We start from the raw sequence: 20,650 nt of genomic DNA, 5'->3' as shown, positions 1-20,650 counted from the left end.
ATGAGAGCCTGTAGTTCTGAAACCCTTCTTGCTGAAGTGACTGCCAAGAGAAAAGCTGTTTTCCAAGATAGAAATTTTATATCCGCAGTAGCTGCTGGTTCAAAAGTAGGCAGGGCGAGTTTTTCCAGCACAAATTTGAGGTCCCATGCAGGAGTTGGTGATCTTCTGGGAGGCCTTAAATTTTTGGCCCCTCTAAGATACTGTTTAATCAGAGGATGAGAAAAGAGGGGAGGCTCTGTGTTGTAATGAGCCGAGATGGCAAAGGCATGGATTTTTATAGAAGAAAAAGATAGGCCCTTGTCAAGCATCTCAGTAAAATATTGTAAAATCTGAGGAATATTGGGCTTTGCTGTGTCTGTTCCTTGTGCTTGGTTCCAAGCACAGAATCTCTTCTATTTATCAGCATAAGATTTTCTAGTACTAGGCCTTCTGGCTTCCAAAATGACATCCATCACAGATTTACTGAGAGGTGGTGTTTGAATAATTAATTGATCAGCCATGCTGCAAGATTCAGAGTTCAGAGCTGTGTGCGCAGAATTTGATTGTTCTGCTGAGACAGTAGATGAGGTATTTGAGGAAAGTACCATGGAGGAAGCTGAGATATATTCCTTAGAAGTGGGTACCATTGCTGGCGAGGCCAGTTCGGAGCAACTATGATTATTTTTGCTTTTTGCTGTCTGACATTTAGTAAGACCTTGGAGAGCAGAGGCAGAGGGAGAGTAGAGGCAGAGGGGGAATGGCATAGACTGATAGGTTTTTCCAGCTGAAGGATAGGGCATCCACTTTCCATGCTTTCTTGTGATGAGTTCTTGTGCAGAATTTGTCCAAATGATAATTTTAGGGAGAGGCAAATAGATCTATTCTGGGCTACCCCATTTCTGTGTTAACATGCTGAAGATTTGTGGATCCAGTTTCCATTCGTGCGGGTCCAGAAGATTTCTCCTTAGGTCGTCTGCCAGAGTATTTTTTTTTCCTGGCAGGAATTTAGCTTGAAGATGTATTTGGTATGTCAAGGCTGTGTTCCACAATGCCATGGCTAGTCTGCAAAGGGGGTAGAAATGTGTACCCCCCCCTGCTTGTTTATGTACCACATAACTGTGGTGTTGTCCGTCTTTATCAAGTAGTTGTCCTGTTTGAAGTAAGTCCTTGAAGGCTGTCAGAGCATTCTGAACAGCTAGCATCTCTTTCTGGCTGATATGCAGATGCATTTGGTTTGGGCTCCATTTGCCCTGAATGCATCTCCCCGCCAGGTGGGCCCCCCCCAAGCATAGTCTGATGTGTCTGTAGTTAGGGTTTGGGTGACAGGGGGTAGAGTGAATGACAGTCCCTTGTTTTGGTGACATGTCTCGGCCCACCAAAGAAACTCCTGTTGTAGGCAGGGAATGAGAGGAATCACTGTTTCCAGACCGTGACAATGTTGACTCCATAAACTTTTTAGGTACCATTGAAGTTTCCTCATAAGCAGTCTTGCATATGGAATTAGTAGGATGCAGGATGCCTTGAAGCCCAGAGCCTGCAGAATTTGTCTTGCAGATAACTGGGTTTTTGTTGCCATTTGTTTGAAGTATGTTGTCAGTTGCCTTTGTTTGTCTGACGTGAGGTAAGCCATCTGGGCAGTTGTATTCAAGCTTGCACCCAGGAATGTAATTATTTGAGAGGGTACCAGTTGTGATTTCTTTTCGTTTATGGTGCACCCTAGGCATGCTAGAAGCCTTTTTACAAATGCCAGATATTGAAGAAGAATGTCCTTGTCCTCTGCTTAAATGAGACATTTGTCCAGATAAGGATAAATTTGTATGCTTCTTTGTCTGCAGAATGCAATTACTGGTGCCAGGCACTTTGTAAAGACCCTGGGCGCAGTAGACAAGCCAAAGGGCAGTGCAGAGAATTGGTAACGAAAAAAACCTACTTTGAAGCGGAGGTATCTTCTGCATGATTCCCTTATTGGGATATGCAGGTAAGCCTCTTAAGTCTACAGTTGCTAACCAAGCATTCCTGCCTAGCATAGGCAGTAGCTGTTGTAAAATCAGCATTTTGAATTTTGGAATGTCCAGGAACATGTTCAAAATCGATAAGTCTGGTATTGTACGCCATGAATCATCTTTTCTGGGTACCAGGAAAAGTCTTGAATAAAAACCTTGTCCTTTTTCCTTTTCTGGTACCGGTTGAATAGCCCCCATATCCATGAGGGACATGACTTGTTTCTGGGCCTCTGCCCACTTTTTTTGGCAGATCTGGCCATCCGCTTGGAATTGGCAAAGTATGGAAATGAAATCTGTACCCCTGGGATACTATGTTTAATACCCACTTGTCCTGGGTAATTAACTGCCAATTTTGAGCATGAAGTGCTAGTTTTCCCCCCCAAGGGGGCTGCCAAAAGATAAGTGCTTGGTGATGGTAGAGGAAAGTCATTGAGGCTGCTTACTGTAGGGTTGTGCTTTGTTTCCTCCAGATTTGGAGGTGGAGGCACCCCTTTGCTTTGACCTGTAAGAACCCTGTGATTGCTATCTGGAGCCTTTTAAGCAGCTGGATTTGCCTTGAGTGTCTACTGAACCTGGGTGGCTGCACTTGCAAGAAATCTTTTACAGTTTGCATAGATTTAGCTTTGTCTTCCATTTTCTTTAAAACCTCTTCTGCCTTATTACCAAACAGAGTATCATCCTGCAAAGGGGCATCCAACAATTTAGCTTTAACATGATCAGGCATATTTTGCTCCTTGAGCCAGGCATGCCTTCTAATCACAGATCCAGTAACGGCGGCCCTACAAGAGGCCTCCAAGGAATCAAAACCACATTGCAAAGTATGTTTTCCATCCTGCTCTGCTGAATGCAATAATTCCTGTAACTCTATTTTCCACACAATCAGAAATCATCATTTTCTGTTTCAGTAAGCCCATAACATGCTGTTGATATTTAAGCATATGAAACTGGAAGTTTAAGGCCCTGATTGCCAAGGTTGCAGATGTATAAACTTTCTTTCCCCATCTATCCAGCGCCCTGGAATCTCTGTCACTGGGGGTAGATTTTTGGCTGTAGAAGCCTTTACACCCTTGGGACCCTGAGAAATAGTCTCAGGATCAGCAGCAGGGTTTTTGAATAAAAATTTGTGGGAGTCAGGAACACTGTAATATCTGTCTGGCTTAGTAGGGGCTGGAGGCAGAGAATCAGGAGCCATGCTTGATTCCGAAAACACATCATCAACAATATCTAATACAGGAGGTATTGCCAAAGGCCTATGCGGAGAAAGAAGGAAATCCCTAAGCCTCTTTTTTGATTCAGAGAAGTCCCGACTCTCCCAGTGAAAATGTTCCCTTAAAGTATGCAAAGTCTCTCCAAAAGAGTAATTCTCAGGAGGAGATGCAGATGGGATGGATTCCTCTGCATCAGAATCATCATAGGGTGGAACAGAAAATTCCTGATCAGAAGAGGAATCAGAAGAAACAGAAACCTGATCTGAAGATTCATAATCAGTACCTTGCCTAGGCCTCTTAGCGGGGGGGGGGGGACCCTGATCAAGGTAATTAAATCCTCAGCCATTTTGATCATCTGTTTTTTACGCATAGGGGCCTGAGCACGTGGCTCATGCGTTGTTTTTTTAGACATAGATGTTTTTGACCTTGTTTTTGAGGCTGGAGTCGGTTTAATATAAAAATGTTGAGGCCTGAAAAAGTACAGTTTTGTACCTACCATAAATGTAGATGTTCGAAGATCCACATTGCTGCAGTCATAACCTGTGGGTAGTCCGCTGTCCTTGGTCGGCCCTAATACCAAAGTATTAGTCTGGCGTCGGTCATGGGCCCTTAGATCTGACGTCAGTGCGCCATGGTATTAAAGCGCATGACCGACGTCATATCCTCAGTCTTTTCTTGCCCCAGATGTCAGAAGGCCCTAAAAAGAAAGGCCACAGCCAAAAATAGAAAAACCTCCAAGACCCATGTACAAACAACATCTACAACCTAAACCATACAACCACTCCAAACTAGAGGGGAAGGAGAGAGGGTAAATTGGACTGCAGCAATGTGGATATTCGAACATCTACATTTATGGTAGGTACAAAACTGTACTAGGTTCTTCATCTCACATTGCTGCAGTCATAACCTGTGGGTAGAATCCCAAAGCAAAGGTAAAGGGAGGTTGGCAAAATCATAAAGCATTGGGAGCTGCTAATATGCCCTGTAAGACTGCAGTGGCAAACCCAGCCCTAGATTTGGAATAAAGAGGGAGATGGTAATGTTTAGAAAAAGTGTGCACTGAACTCCAAGTAGCTGCTTCCAAAATATCTTTAGTAGCTACACCCTTAAAAAGCAGTAGAAGTGGCAGTAGCCCTAGTGGAATGAGGTCTGATTCCAGCCGGAATCTCCTTACCATGATGAGAATAACAAAAGCAATACAATGGCCAATCCACTTAGAAATAGTTTGTTTTGAAACAGGTTTCCCTGAGAGCCCAAAGCAAAAGAAACAAATAACTGTTGAGACTGTCTGAACCTTTTAGTCCTGCTCAAATAATAACGCAACTGCCTGTGAATATCCAAAGTGTGCAAAATTTTCTCCCCTTTATTTTGGGGATCAGCATAAAAAGTAGGCAAATGAATAGATTGGTTCAAGGCCACATTTGAAACCACTTTAGGCATAAAAGTAGGGTTAGTACGCAGAGATACCCTATCCTTATGAAAAACCAGGAAGGGTTCAACTGCCATTAGAGCCTGTAATTCAGATACCATTCTAGCAGACGTAATGGCCAACAAAAAAGCAGCCTTCCAAGACAAAAACTTTAACTCAGACGTAGCTGCAGGCTCAAAAGGAGGTAAATTAAGTTTTTCCAACACAAAATTGAGATCCCAGGAAGGAGTAGGAGCTCTACGCGGGGGTCTTATGTTCTTTGCCCCTCTAAGGAATTGCTTAAACAAAGGATGAGAGAATAATGGTGGGTCACAGTCATAGTGAGCAGAAATGGCTGCAGCATGAACTTTTACAGAGGAGAAAGACAAACCCTTGTCTAATAATTCTGTAAGATATTGAAGAGAAACACTCAAATCAGGCCTGGAAACATCAAAGCTCTTTGCTTTGCTCCAAATAAAAATCTCCTCCATTTATCAGCATAAACTTTCCTTGTACTAGGCCTTCTGGCCTCCAAAATAACATTCAAAACTTGTTGAGGAAGCTGCGACCCTCCAGGTTCTAGAACAGAATATGCCAGGCTGTTAGATGCAGGGACTGAATCCTGACATTGAGGAAATGATTGCCTGCCTGAGACAAAAGGTGTGGAATTGAAGGCAAAGGCCAAGGAGGCTCCCGTACTAAACTCCTCAGCAGAGGGTACCAGTGCTATCGAGGCCAATCTGGAGCTATTAGAATCATGGAGGGCTTGTCTTGTCTGACCTTCAAGAGCACCTTGGGAAGGAGAGGCAGAGGAGGAAAGGCATAGACGTGAAGATTGCTCCAACTGAATGATAGAGCATCCACTTTCCAAGCTGTTGGATGAAACATCTTTGTGCAAAACTTTGGCAACTGGAAATTTAGTGGAGAAGCGAACAGATCTATGTCTGGAGTCCCCCATATCACTGTCAACTGTCGAAACACATGAGGATCCAACTTCCACTCATGGGGATCCACCATCTGTCTGCTCAAAACATCTGCTAAGGAGTTCTGTGCTCCTGGCAGAAACCTTGCCTGAAGAGTGAGGTGCAAACTGAGAGCAGTCTCCCACAACATCATAGCTTGCCTGCAAAGAGGGTACGAATGGGTTCCCCCTTGCTTGTTGATGTACCACATGACAGTTGTGTTGTCTGTTTGAATCAACACTTGTCCTGGGTGAAGTAGATCCTTGAAAGCCATCAATGCAAATTGGACTGCTAACATCTCCTTCAAGTTGATATGTAAATGCTGAAGTCTGGCAGGCCACGTGTCTTGAACCCATTTTCCATTGAGGTGTGCTCCCCAAGCCTTGTCCGAGGCATCTGTCGTTAAGATCTGACTCGCCTCTGGTCGGGTCACAGAGTCCCTTGTTTAGGTGACATTCCTGAGCCCACCACAAAAATTCCCTTTGAATGCAAGGTATTATCTGAATGACAGTGTCCAGATCGTGGCAGTGTTGCGTCCATACATTTTTGAGATACCATTGTAGCTTCCTCATATGCAGTTTGGCATTGGGAAGCACCAGAATACAAGATGCCATGAACCCCAAGGCTTGAAGGACTGTCCTTGCAGTCAGCCTGGACCGTAGAGACAATTGTTGGAAGTAAAGTTTAAGGTTCCTTTGCTTGTCCAGGGTCAAAAAGGCCATCTGGGAAGCTGTATTCAGTCTCACACCCAGAAAGCACATTTCCTGAGAGGGTACTAGACTGGACTTTGTTTCGTTCACAGAATACCCTAGGCACCTTAACACTGCCATAACATACTGTAGATGGTGAAGTAGCTTGTTTTTGTCTTGAGCAAGAATCAGGCAATCGTCCAAATAAGGATAAATTTGTATTCCTCTTAACCTTAAGGAGGCTATCACCGGAGCCAGAACCTTTGTGAACACCCTGGGCGCAGTAGATAAACCAAAGGGCAATGCAGAGAACTGATAATGTAAAGTCCCAACCCGAAAACGCAGGAATCTCCTGCAACTGGGCCTGATAGGAACATGAAGATAAGCCTCTTTGAGATCCAGAGTTACCATTCCAGTGATCTTTGCCCAACAGAGGCAGAAGTTGTTGCAACATCAACATTTTGAATTTTGGAATGTCCAGGTATGTGTTGAGGATAGATAAATCCAAAATAGGCCTCCAAGTGTTTCCTTTCTTTGGTACAAGAAACAGGCGAGAATAAAATCCTAGGCCCACTTCTGACAGAGGGACCTGCTGTATAGCCCTCATTTGAAGAAGTAAAGAAATCTGTTTGTGAGCCTCTACCCTTTGCTGAGGAGGAACGTCTGGCATGCCTTTGATAAAACTTGTAGCCTCGGTCTATAATGTCCAACACCCATTTGTCCTGGGTGACTAAAAGCCAGTTTTGTTTGAAGAGTGCCAACTTTCCTCCCAGAGGAGCTGCCAGACAGGAAGGATCTGGCAGCTGAAGATGCAGGTCATTGGGCCTGTTTACGAAAGGACTGGCCCCTGCCCTCACCTGTAGATTGTGCAGGGGAACTCCATGTTCTAGGCCTGAAAGAACCCTGAGCTCTGCCCCTACCACGTGTAGATCTGCCCCTAGACTGTAAATCAGAAGAAGGGTAAGCCCATCCCTTAGTAGGCCAATTCCTGCTAAATTTAGGGGGCTGCACCTGCAAAAAATCTTTAACAGTCTGCATAGACTTAGCCTTGTCTTCCATTTTCTTTAAGACAGACTCCACAGGAGAACCAAACAAAACTTCAGACTGCAAAGGAGCATCCAAAATTCTAGCTTTAACATGCTCTGACAAGTTCTGATCCTTAAGCCAGGCGTGCCTGCGAATAACTGATCCAGTGGCAGCCACCCTGGAAGAAGCCTGTAAAGCATCGAAACCACACTGCAAAGAATGCTTACCCACCTGATCAGAGGCATGAACCAAATCCTGTAATTCCTTACACTCTATGCCCTCTGCCAAAGCATCTACCTTAGATTTTAACTGAGTAAGGAGAAAATTCTGGTACTTCAACATATGAAACTGGCAATTCAAAGCCCTCATTGCTAGAGTGGAAGAGGTATACACCTTTTTACCCCACCTATCCAAAGCTCTAGAATCTTTATCCATAGGAACTGGATTCTTTACAACAGAAGCCCTGACACCCTTAGGTCCCTGGCTAATAGTTTCTGGGTCAGCCCTTGGGCTCTTATACAGATATTTGTGAGCCTCTGGCACTCTGTAATACCTATCTGGTTTAACTGGCGAGGAGGCAAAGAGTCTGGATTAAGAGAAGCCTCAGAGAAAACATCCTGAACAACATCCAAAACAGGAGGTATAGCCAAGGGCCGATGTTGTGGTAAAAAAAATTCCCTAAGAGTCTTTCGGGGATCTGGGCAGTCCTGAGCTTCCCATTTAAAATGCTCCCTCATAGAATGCAGCGTTTCTGAAAAGAAAAATCCTCTGGAGGAGAAGCAGAAGGACTGGAATCCTCTGCGCCTGAATCAGAATAAGGAGGAAAATCCTGAATGTCTTCAGCCGAAGACTCTGAGTAATCTGAAGCCTGTTCCAAACTTTCCACCTCTGGCTCCACCCTAGGCCTCTTATCTGGAGGGGGCATAGAACCCCTGATTAAGGAAATCAAATCTTCTGCCATTTTAAGCATGTGTTTTTTAGGCACAGAACCTGCAGAACTAGGACTGACACCTGAGGAAGGCAAACCAGGCCTGACCTTGGAAGGTACCTTAGAGACAGAAGGAGAAGGCCTAACCACCTTAGGCAAAGAAGGGAGTACAGCAACCTGAGAGGCCCCCTCAGCCTGACCTGACTCATGAGAGGCCACATCCTGCAAAATTAATGGCTCCCCCTGAGACTCAGCTGAAACCTCGGCTGGATCTACAGATTCCACTGTAGTTTCCAAAGAACCGGCGTCCGGAACGGACGACTCATCCAGCTTGGACCTTAACGATTTTTCCTTGCGCTTCTTAGCGGTAGCGGTCGTCGGAGGATCCAACGGCATATTGTAATTACACCACTTACCGAAGACAAGCCTAGCGCAATCTAACCTACGTTTAATGGTGCGCTTATTAAATCTAGCACAAAAGCGACACCCAACTACGTCGTGCTCAGGCCCCAAACAAGGAATACAGAGAGAGTGGTAATCCCTATGCGGTATCTGTTTCCCACAAGAAATACAATTATTCACTTTTTCTGACATCCGGAATTAACTGAGGCAAGAAAAAACAAAAATATTCCCCAACGGGGTACTTAGCCCAACTTGGTTTCGGTCTGAAACTCAGAATACGAAAATTTCAGAACGCCGAACGGCACTTGCAAACGCTGCTTCTGCTTCGGACCATGCGGCAAAAAAGACTGAGGATATGACGTCGGTCATGCGCTTTAATACCATGGCGCACTGACGTCAGATCTAAGCGCCCATGACCGACGCCAGCCTAATACTTTGGTATTCGGGCCGACCGAGGACAGCGGACTACCCACAGGTTATGACTGCAGCAATGTAAGATGAAGAACATCACCCTCAGAAGCCGGTGCCTGCTCAGCGGCTCCAGACCCATCCAAGGGAGAGACATCCACGGGTTCAATACTCTTGAGAATCTCGCAGCATACTGGACTCCGAATGGGTCTCGGTAGAGGCCTGTGACTCAAAAGTAGCGGGTATCAAGGGATGCGAAAGTGCCTCACTGAGTACCGGCAAACCGACAACTGGCTTAGGAGAAGCTTTGTCAGTTTTGGACCTCGACGGTCTGTCTGTCTTTTTCTTTGTGTTTTTTTGTGAACTCTGGTAGTCGGATTGCTAACCGACGACATTTCAGGATAATTAAATCCTGTATCAAAATATTTAGAAGCAAAAATATACCAACACTTAATAGTGTGTTGGTTAAATCTAGCACAAAACCGACAGCAAGGCACGTTGTGATCTGGGCCTAGGCAAGGAATACAGTACAAATGAAAATCATTATGAGGTATTTGCTTCCCACAAGTAATGCAATTATTAACTTTTACTGACATCGGTAAGGAGCAAGAAAAAGTTTCCCCAACGGGGTACTTTGCTTTAGTTTGAAGCCTTCGGTTCTGAAACTCGAATATGAAAATTTCAGGAGTCGGCCGACTGGCACTTGCGAACTGCTTCTGCTTTGGACACCACACGGCAAGAAAGACTGAATAAAATGGCATCGGCTGCATGTTTTATACCCCTGACGACCTGACGTCATGGAAGAAGAGACAGCAACCGACGCAAGACCCAAGACTTTGTTATTCAGGCCGACTTAGGGCAACCTGCCAGCAGATTACCCAAATGTAATGACTGCAACAGTGAAACACGAAGAACATCCTCTTTTACAAGTATCTTCTTTGGGAGGGGGGGGGGTTATGCTGAAGAAGTCTACCACCATGGTCTCGTTCCAATTTCCTAAGGCCCTTACCCTACTCTAAGGTTTTTGGGAGTAAAAGAAAACAACTTGAATCGTGCAGGCATCCTAAACAAAAAAGAATGGGCATCCACAGAGAGATTCTGTCTACCACTGTATATTTACCGTTACTGACAGATATAAACAGTTTATAAACCTATTCACAAAAAATGAAGGTTCCCCAGCAAAAAGAGTTTTGCCCAAAGCTGCAGCTGAAGCAGAATACTGAAAATCATGCCGCTAAGCTGACAAAACATCTGTGTATGTGTACATACGGGCAAGAAAGTTCAGATTTTTGGCACACTCATGTTTCTAAAACCAGCATGGGCTCTTGTTCTAACGAGAAAAGTATGGTGTGCAAGGAAGAAGCTCAAAGCTCTGTTTACTGGTGAAACATATGATCCTCGACAAGACACATCCCACATAATTTCAGCTAGTACTACAGTGATCTAAAAGTTAAATCAACTATGTTGACAGTATTTATGTTCCACCAGAAGCAACAATATAAATGATGCTAAAGAGTACTGCTTTTCAAAAGGTCACTTATTTATAAGAGGGGAAGTGGAATATGTTTACAACTACATTGGGTGCCTAGAATGAGATCTATTCTGAAATGGGAAGATATGCAGTGCCACATACAAAAACAATGGATTCAACTATCACTATCTGAAGTGAGCCATATACCTTTATGTCAGGAAGGTTTAACACAGTCACAGGTAGATATAGATAGATAGATAGATAGATAGATAGATAGATAGATAGATAGATAGATATATGAAATAACAGAACATGCAAGTGTCATTAGGGAGATTAAAATTCACACAATTTCACTTTCAGGTCATGTTTTGTTACAATGTAAGGCTAGTTTAGCTACACCCTCATGCTTAAAAAGGAACTGGACATTTCCACCAGGTTTCTCAGGCATTTTAAGAGTGGCATCAGCAGCTTACTGAGAAAAAGTTATAAAAGCAAAAAGAGGAATAAAGTCATGTTTAGCAAAATAGAATGGGTTTATTTTTTCAAAAAAAACAACCTTAGGGCAAATATTAAAAGAATAAAAAAAGAACGGTGTAACTAACCTAGCAGGGTAAAATCAGTGATTAGAGAACAGGCAAGGAACTTGGGCATTCACAGCACACAACAGCAGCTGGAAAAATAACTTGTTTGAGACGAAGTAAGAGATTTGGAGAAGGAACTGGATAACAAACGTGACATTTGTCATTAAAATATATATTTTCATAATTTGCAAATCATAAAAATATAGCAGATTAAAGCAAGAGAGACAGAAGCTATTAGAAAGGAAGGTTCCAATAAGATAACTAAAAAGAATAGGAGTTTTAATACCAGCAATTGCTTTGAAGGAAATTATTCCAGTATTTAGCGAGTAAGATTATGGAAAAATCACCTGGTAGCGGTAATATACTAACTGAATTCTGGAGGTCTGAAAAAAGTAATGGCTATGTTACTTAGTTTTTAATACGGTAATATGAGAAATTTATACCAGGATTACGGAGCGATACACATGAAACAGTAACACAAACACCAGGAGGTTGCCTTGCCAGTCACAGAGATCCATTTCAGTGTTAAAACATGATTATAAAACTGAGTAATGAAAAGAGTGGTGAAACTGGCACCAAAATTAATAGCGATCAATGTGATTAAGACAAAAACTTGATAATACAGTAAAAGGTTATTAATATAGTGAGCACTCCAAGTGAGAGCATTCTTAGTCATTCTAAACCTGAAAGCAGAAAAGGCATTTGATAAACTGGAATGCCTGTCTTATAACCATACTAAAGCATTTTGGGTTTCTAGATGAACTTGATGACAGAAGTCAACAATAACCCCAATGCATGGTGGAAAAACCATGCAGGAACATCTGATGTTCCTACTGTTGTTTGATTTATGTTTGAAGTTACTATGAGTATTAATTAGAATGTCTGATTGAGAGAAATACAAAATAATGAAAGAATTCAAGACATCTATAATTTGAATGAATTTGGAGGGGACATTGAAAAATTGTACTATATACCAGTTACATTTGCAGTTGTGCCAGGATATAACGCTTTTCTCCCCATCTCATGACCATTAAGGTTCTCTCTCCATCCGATCATTTGTTCCATGGCATGCAAGAGCACTGTGGCCCATCCGTTACTCCTACGGAGCTAAGCAGACACTGACATTATCACATAAGTGAAGCCAGGAGGGTTTGTGTCTATTTGTTTACTAGAAACGTCCAGTTGGGCACAAGGTCCATTTTCAGTTGAAGCATTGAGTTAAAGTAAACAGCCAATGGGGGTGTGATCATTAAGTCCGGACCAGCTATTAGCATGGAAACTGAGTTGCCAAAATAGCTCACATTTTTCTAAATATAGCTGCCACAGACCCCCTACGTTCAGATGCTCCAGGTCATTTTTTTCAAATTTGTGGTCATTGAGAAAATAACACAAGGTGAACATAGGGGTTCGGGGAAGCTGTATTCAGAAATATGCGAGTTCTTCTGGCAACTCAATCTACATGCTAATCGCTGGCCCAGACTTAATGATCACACCTCCATTGGTTGTTTACTTAAACTTAATGCTTTAGAAATATAAAATATAAAACGTTGGTTATTTCTCATTCTTCCGTTCTCTTCTTATAGTTCCTTACTACTATATTTTGTTCTCTATATGAATATTTTTTGGATATTTCTTTGAATCATTTTGCATAACACAATTTGGGAGCAAGTTTATGTTTTTTTTATGATTTTTACATGTCTTATGCCTTTCATGATTTCTTTATGGTTTATGTTAGATTAAGTTTAGGTGACATCTTTCAGCAACAATTAACCATGGAACACTACGTAATTTAAGCTATGGAGTAAAGACTTAATGGGGTGCATAGCTTTAAATTTCATGAATGAAACAGGGCTTTGTTTTTATGTGACCTAGGATGTTATACAAGCTCCAGTTCAAATGTGTTTGGACTTTACTGTTATCTGAAGTAGTTTTGCATCTATTAAAATGAAAGTGGTAAAACTAAATGTTTCAACAGCTTTTGAGTGTTTTTTGAGACCGTTTCCTGCTGGAACTGTGAGTTGAAGCTTCTGCAGTAACGTGCTTTTATTTTTTTCTATGGTCCCATCTTACAGGTTTGATTAAATGTCCCTATTCATTGAGCCACTGTGGGAATTCCTGAAAACTCTGGTCTTTATGAACTGCAGCATTTACTCCCAATTTCAATATTATCAGGACCCAAGTATCTTAAGGGACTTTCTCCCATTCTTTCAAAAATTGTCCAGGCTAGCTCCCTATTCTTTGGGAAGGAATGGGGAGGAAGTGTTGATGGAGTGGGATTTGAGGAGTACGGGAAGGAAGAGCTCTCTCAAGTTACAGCTCTTCTCTAGAGTTGTCTTGGTTCTGATAAACCAAGTTTCCTCTCTGGTCTGCTTACCTTTTTTTTTTTTTTTTCTTCACTTTTGTTTGGAATAACCTTTCCCACTTATGCAGTTTACCTTTCTACTGCCTCTGTTGAAATGATCTACTTTTTCTGGGGTAGTTCTTACTGTATATGTGTGGGGGAGGTGTGAAACAACCATTTCTCTAATTGCATAGTTTTTTTCTCCAGCTATTTTAAACATCTGCTCAGCTGGGGGTTTCAAACAGCAGTTCCTTGTCTAATGTGGCACTGAGAAGTTATGCTTCACATGCTCCAGAAAGGGCTGAATCCCCAAGCAAAGCATTTCTCTAAATGGCTGATCCCATTTAATGCTGCCCTGCAAGTTGCAACTACTACAACATACCCAGATTTGACAGTGTGCTTGCCAGTCTGAGGAGATAGCTACCCATGATCCAGCACTTCACCTCCCAGAGCTTTGCTCTTGTTTCATCAGCTTTGGCCTTAATTTGGGACAAGAAAGTCTCCTGGATCATTAACATGCAAGTCTGACAATTCACAGACTTGAAGGCCAGGGTGACAGAGGTGTAAACCTTCTTCCCCAAGTATTCTACTTTCCTCGTTATTGTGGAGAGAATTATTGGTTAGAAACCCGGGGGGGGGGGTTCTCTTGCAAGAATCCACGGAAATTTTTTTTATTATTTCTATTTATTTTATTTATTTATTTATTTTTACAGGTACGTAGGAGTCTACAAGCCCTGTAAAAATGGCTGAGCTCCAGCAATGTACCGGTAAATGCATCTTCCTAGGCTTCAGCAACTGGTGAAACATCTGTTCATATAAATTGCTCCAGTAAACCCAGACGTTCTATGTACCTCTCCAGGGCATCAGAGTAATCTTTCCCTTCCCTTCTCACTTAAAATTCTCTATCCTCTTGAGGCCATCTTTAAAATCCTCTGGTAGAAAAGCATTGGATAAGGTGCCCTCAGTGTCCAATATGCAGGACAAAGGTGGTAGGAAGACATCTAACCCCCTTAAGACAGTTCATCTTATGCAGCATCCAAGGATTTGAATTCCTCAAGGAGATCTTTCTTCTTTTATTGAATGGGAGATTCTGCCCCCCCCCCCCGACTAAAGGTTGAATGGTGGCTGCAAAGTCTTTAGAGAGAAAAAAAAGAACAAGTCTGTAGCAGGCCTGGGAAAGGAGGAAGATGGAAAAAAAACCATCTGGATGCCTCAAGTTAACTTTTGGGAATAGTGGCTGCCTTTAAAGTTTCCAGCCATTTGGTTAGTGACAATGATTCATTTCTGAACTGCAGGCATCCTCATACATTGGAACTATGGATATTTCATATTCCCATGCAGTAGCAAAATATGGATGTCAGAACTAGACACCAGCGAGAAACCATTGGACAGACTGGCTACTGAAGGGCTTTGTCTCGGAAGGATGAACTTCCTCCAAAAGCATGGCCGTTTCCTTAGGGTCATTGCTAGAGACCTTGGTCCAAATTGCCAATGGGGTCAGTGGCTTGAACAGATTTTCCTCGAGCTGAAGGTTGCCTTAAGGCTCTATTGTTTTGTCATCAGCCTCCCAGAGTCTCTTCTCTCATAAGTGCTTCTCTTTTACTGTTTTTACTTAAATAGAATGTCCTCAAATAACATGGTTGATGCCATGGCAGACCCGGACAAGATGCTCTACCACTTCTAGTTCAAATGTTCCTAGAGCATTTCTGTGCTCCACTTAATGATCTTCTGGTTGAACACAGCACAATGAAAAAATGCACAATACCGTGCTCTGCATCTAAACAAAAACAATGAAAGCAGAAGTATTTAAGAGGGATTTGTTTTCTACAAGGAATGCACTTGTTATTTTTAGAAACTAACATCTATCCTTGATGCCTAAAAACTGCTCTATTATGAAGAAATAAACAGATGGGGTGCTTATCTGTACTTTGGAAGCCATGTAAAGAAAAGGGATGAAAAAAAAAAGATAATTAATGTACTGATGACAATCAGAAATCATATTAACTTATGAATCTCCCTTTCTTATACTGTTGCAACAAAACTTAAGATAGAGCAGGCAGATGTCCTCATACCACAGTCACACCGACATCTAGGTGGGAGGATATCTGCCCAGTAGAGTAGGAAAAATGAAGTCAGCCGTGGAAGTTGAGATGGACAACTACTTTCTGCAGCTGAAGTCCAAAACGGCAGCACTGTTACGACAGTGATCATCAAATATGTAGAGCCACGAAGAGGTTAAAATCAAAGCTTCTTCAAATTCGCAGAAAATATACATACGTTTTAATATGATGTGCACCATAAATTTTAATGCTTCTTTAATTCCATTTGCATAACTGGTCTTATATGCATTTCACTTGCATTGATTATTGGCTTTATCCAAAGACACTTCACTATTAATTCACCAGTGGTTAACTTCACTTAAAGGTTTATGGTTTTGTACAAACCTTCATCTACAAAGGATATAATTCAACTTACTGCCAAACATGCTGGAATTTTCATTCATCTGAATACTATGTCAAAGGCTGAACACTCCATGAGCGAACTTTGTTTCAACTTAAACATTTCTGTAATAACCACTGCCAGATAACATACGTTTCTAATAAACTTTATAACAAAAACAATATCAAGTATTAATTTACCAGTTTTAATTTAAACATTTCTTCAACAAGTCATTACCTTTTCTTTCTCCCGGTTGATGAGAAAAAACAGATATTCAAAGCTTCGAGGGATTATGCCCCTTAGATTATGGGAGAAATTATCAGACTCGGATGGTCCTTAAAGACAAACAGTAAATTTTATAAGCATAATTCGGAGTTAAAATAATAATAAAGAAGACTGGCATTGGACTGGTGTGAACCTGTTAAAGTATACATTACTTAAAAATTTACAGTAGCAATGCATTTTAAGGAGGCTCTTCAAGAATGAACAATTTTTAATGATCAGTGGCCAGTACTGACAAGCAAGATACATCTGTTTACTTTTAGGAAAGCAGCAAGAGGACAGTATCATTTACCGTAGTTTAAGACTCGACAGTGAACCAGGGAAGAGTCGAAACAAAAATCTGACCTCTGATGGTTTGACATTCGTACGTAGAGGGTTGCCATCAAGCTGAGCTCCATTAACACATTACAGCATTGTAATGAGCTATCACATTACAAACCAAACATAACCCGTGTGCTGAAGTCAATAAAATACTTTATGCATACTCTTACGCAAGTAAACTAGACTTGCTTTATCAGGGTTCTCTCTTTGCTATGTCAGTGCTTGTAGAGAGTTTTAAGTATTCTGAAAAGTGTAGCATCAAAACAATAACTTCTTATTCAAAACACAATAGGATATCAACAATTTCCCAAATTTAACTTAAATATCACATTAGACAAAATTAAGCATCAAAATCAGATGAAGTACACATTTACAGCGCAGGTAGACAGAAGATAAAACATATTTATCCTCCTTCACCCAAAAAAGTCAGTTCAACATGTAAACATTTAGAAATGTAATGCAGGAAAATAAACAGATGAATTACAAAAGACTGAAAATCTAAACCAACCCAAATTTGTTGCTTTATAAAGATTAAAATTCATGGAAAAAACGTCTCTGAGCACAACAGGAGGATTTCAGCTGAACTAGACATTACATTTGAAAGCATGTTGAACTAGGTCCAATCATTGTCAGCAGAAATAGACAAAAAAACTGAATTCAATACAGCAGATATCATAAATGCAACACAGTTCAGCTGCCGGATAATATACGTTTCTAATAAACTTTATAGCAAAAACAATACCAAGTAATTCCAAAAGAATGAATCAAGCAACTTCTGTACATGCTAAGAGGGATCTTTTACCCACATACAAGACAGTCCCTAGCAAGGGGCAAAACTTGAAAATTATAAAAATTAGAACAATTTTGCAAAAGGTATGTAAGAAAATGAGATCGACAGAAGTAAAAGGACACCAATTAAACTCCTCAAAAGAGGAGGAACAAAAATGTGAAGAACTCATAAAAATGAGACAAATTTATCAAATAGATATGAAGGGTTGCATCAAATTTTCATATGCACACACAGCAAAAATCAAAAGGCGACAGACAAACAAGTTGTTTTAAAAATCCGAACATAAAAGAAATTGATAGATTAGAGAGACTCAAACTAAGGCTTTTCAAAAACTATTACCAAAAAACCCAGCAAACAAAAATAATTCAAACACACTACTTCCAGTTAACCACTTAAATAGGTTCATTTACCTCTCTCAGCTAGAGACTGCCTAAAAAAACAGCTGCCACAAACTTTTTTTTTTTAAACACTACTAACTTGGCAAGGAATATTCATGTACTTAATATAGCAATAAATGTGGGTTTCCTGTGTACCTCCTCTTCACCTATCAGGGCCTAGTCACAGGCTCAAATACAGCTCAACACTGAATTTTCCCTTCCTCCAACTCCCCCAGTCCCACAATGCTCAGTGCATACCTACGATCTGAAAAACCACATACAACTGAGCAAAGAGAAAAAAAAAGACATTGTTTACTGCATATTCCCTAGAATATTAATTAGAACACAATTTTTCCTCAGGTTTCAATTCATAGATGTAATGACAGATTGGTGTGCATGCTGAAGATGATGGACAAAGATCAGAGTCTATTGTTTTGGTAAGGGCATAACTTTCACATCTGAGCTGTTCTTGTGCATTTTCTTTAATAACTAGGAAAGGCTCCACAGTTCACTCTCCTTCAAGAAATGTATTTATTTGACATTTGTTGACCGGGAAAGTCCGACTGGGACAAAGCCCTTTTTCAGCAGAGGCCCAGGGAGAAATGCTCCACAATACAAATATAAAAACTACAAGTTACAGTAAAAGTATATTACAAAAGATTAGCAATATAAAAGAATAGAGATTAAAAGAGATTGTATAGCAAATGTACACGGTTATCACAAACAAGTAGAGTAGAAGACAGTAAAATACAGTATGACTGGAAACTAGTAGGAATAAAAATAAGGAGAGAAGTTAAGGAAGGATGGAAGTATAAAGAAAAAAGAATAGATAGAGTAGGAACTAGATTCAGGTATGGCGGTTACAGTGGCATTTCCAGAAGTGATTCAGGTATTCTTTAAGAGATTTCTTGAATTTATAAACTTGAGGTATGCTTCGTAGTGTCATAGGAAGCTTGTTCCCTTGAATAGCAGGTGAGTAACTATACAAGTTCTGTCCAACAGATTTTTTAGGTTTATGAATCTGTAACAAATATTGAACTGAGCTCCTTAGAAATTGGGGAGGGGTATAAAATGAGACTAGTGAGGACAAACTGGAGCAGGAAGTGGGTTTATTGATGAGAGTGAATGACGAGCATTTGGGTGATTTTAAGTTGGTTAGGGAACTCTACCGACTAAGTGATCTAAGAGCATGACAGTGGAGTGATTTGAATGGCAGATTAGCAGCAAATCAAGCTACTTTGTTATAGGTAGTTTCATGTTTAGAGAGAAGAGAAGACTGGAGATTTGTGAAAGTTTGTGAGTTGTAGAAAAGGTTAGGAATAAGACAAGCATTTGCTAGTGAGATTCTGGTATCCGGGGTGAGGAGACTTTTGTTTCTATATAGGAGACCAAGCTTTTGGTGGGTTTTCGTAACAGAGTGATGCATATGAAGGTTGAATTTTAGTTGGTCATCTATGATAGCTCCAAGGAGCTTAGTGTGGCTAACAGGGGTGATATTATTATTCAGTGAAAAGATGTTGGAGGATTTGAGGTGGAAGAGGGATTTCAGGAGAAAAAGTAAGAGTTTTTTGGGGGGGGATTAAGTATTAGATGGTTATTAGCAAGCCATGTTTGTTTGAAATAATTTTTTGTGAGGGTGAGTAGATCAGTAGGACTGTCAGCTATAGCTATAATAGTAGAGTCATCAGCATATTGTAATAGGGAAGAAAGAGGACAGGATTTGTGTAATTCATTAGTAAAGATATTAAAAAGAAGGGATCCAAGAACAGAACCTTGTGGGACACCAGTTTTGATGGGGAGAAAAAGGAGAAACAGCAGAGCGCCATTTGATGGACTGCTGCCAATCAGAAAGGTAGCTCTTAAACCAGTAGATTGTTGTGTGTGTGTGTTGATGTGTTGTGTAGAAATCGGGAAAAGATCCACAGAGGAAGACCTTAGATTACAACTAGCCTATAAGGTCTTGTGAAAGAATCTAGAGAAAGAAGTCCAAGTCATAACTGCACAAATCTCACCCAATGAGGGATTACTAAAAGAGGTCAGTGAAGATGACATTTCTAAGTTGAGTGAGAGCAGTAAGGTTGACTGGCAAAGACATTACACATTCTATTAGCTACCAAAAAAAAAAAAAAATGGTTTACACAGATTTGAGCTCAATTTGCTTAGAACATAGCAAACTGCCATCTCTCTCTAGCCGCTATTGTCCTTGTCTCAGTTAAAAAAAAAAAAAAAAACACTTCCCGATGAACACTATTACGCATTAATTGCCATTTAGTTTTATTCCACGGCTCAGATACAGATTTGTCTGTGTCAGCCCTTCCTGGAAAACATTAGTGGCAGTGGAGGAGTCTATGACTGCTACTAATTTGTAATTGTCTGCAAATCTGGAAAGCCAGAGGCCCTTGATGTTAGCCTTGACTTCAGAGAAGTAGATGCCAAAAAGGGGCTGTCCCAAGACCAATCCCTGAGGGACCCCACTTGTGACTGACTTCTTTGTAGAGCTGGATGTCTTAATTCTAACTTCCTGGGTCGTATCTGTGAGCCAGCTGGCTATCAACTGGGAAACAAAAATGTATACCCAACCTCTTGTCAAAAGTGCCCAGTTGGCTACTGTCAAATGCCTTGGCCAGGTCAAGGTAGGCAGTATGAACAGTTTTCCTCTTGTCCATTTGCTTTGGTGACCTTCTCAAAAAAGTTCAGTAAGGTAAGTAATCATGACCTGCCCTTGACAAATCAAAACCAAGTTGGGTCCAGTGTCTGGAGGTTTCCTGTCATTATTGATCTTTTTCCATTGGACTTCTTTCCATGGCTTTGCCTACAAGACTGAGACGTACAGGTCTGTGGATGGCCCTGCCTTTGTGCAGATGGATGACTGCTGCTGTTTTCCATTCATGAGACATGAATCCTGTTTGGAGGCTATGGTTAAATAGTGATTCGAGTAGGCCTGACAGGTCATGTTTTATTGCTATTCAGAAGCGAACTGGGATATTGTGTGGTCCCACTAATGCAGTATTCTAGGCCTTAGCAACAGCATTGAG

At 41.1% G+C, this 20,650-nt stretch overlaps 1 protein-coding gene across 1 annotated transcript in view; it reads right to left on the bottom strand.

Annotated features, from left to right (window-relative positions):
* KIF15 (kinesin family member 15) overlaps positions 1 to 20,650 on the bottom strand; it is a 2,415,358-nt gene that overhangs the window by 1,965,551 nt on the left and 429,157 nt on the right. Inside the window, exon 6 of the mRNA XM_044065522.1 lies at positions 16,083 to 16,180. Coding sequence (XP_043921457.1) covers positions 16,083 to 16,180 — 98 coding nt within the window. The remainder of the gene's footprint in view (positions 1 to 16,082; positions 16,181 to 20,650) is intronic.

This window comes from Protopterus annectens, chromosome 3.part0 (genome assembly GCF_019279795.1).
Source record: "Protopterus annectens isolate FY-2018-M chromosome 3.part0, PAN1.0, whole genome shotgun sequence".
Classification (NCBI taxonomy): domain Eukaryota; kingdom Metazoa; phylum Chordata; order Ceratodontiformes; family Protopteridae; genus Protopterus; species Protopterus annectens.
The sequence above is the reverse complement of the archived record's forward strand: the minus strand, read 5'-3'. Positions and strand labels throughout refer to the sequence as shown.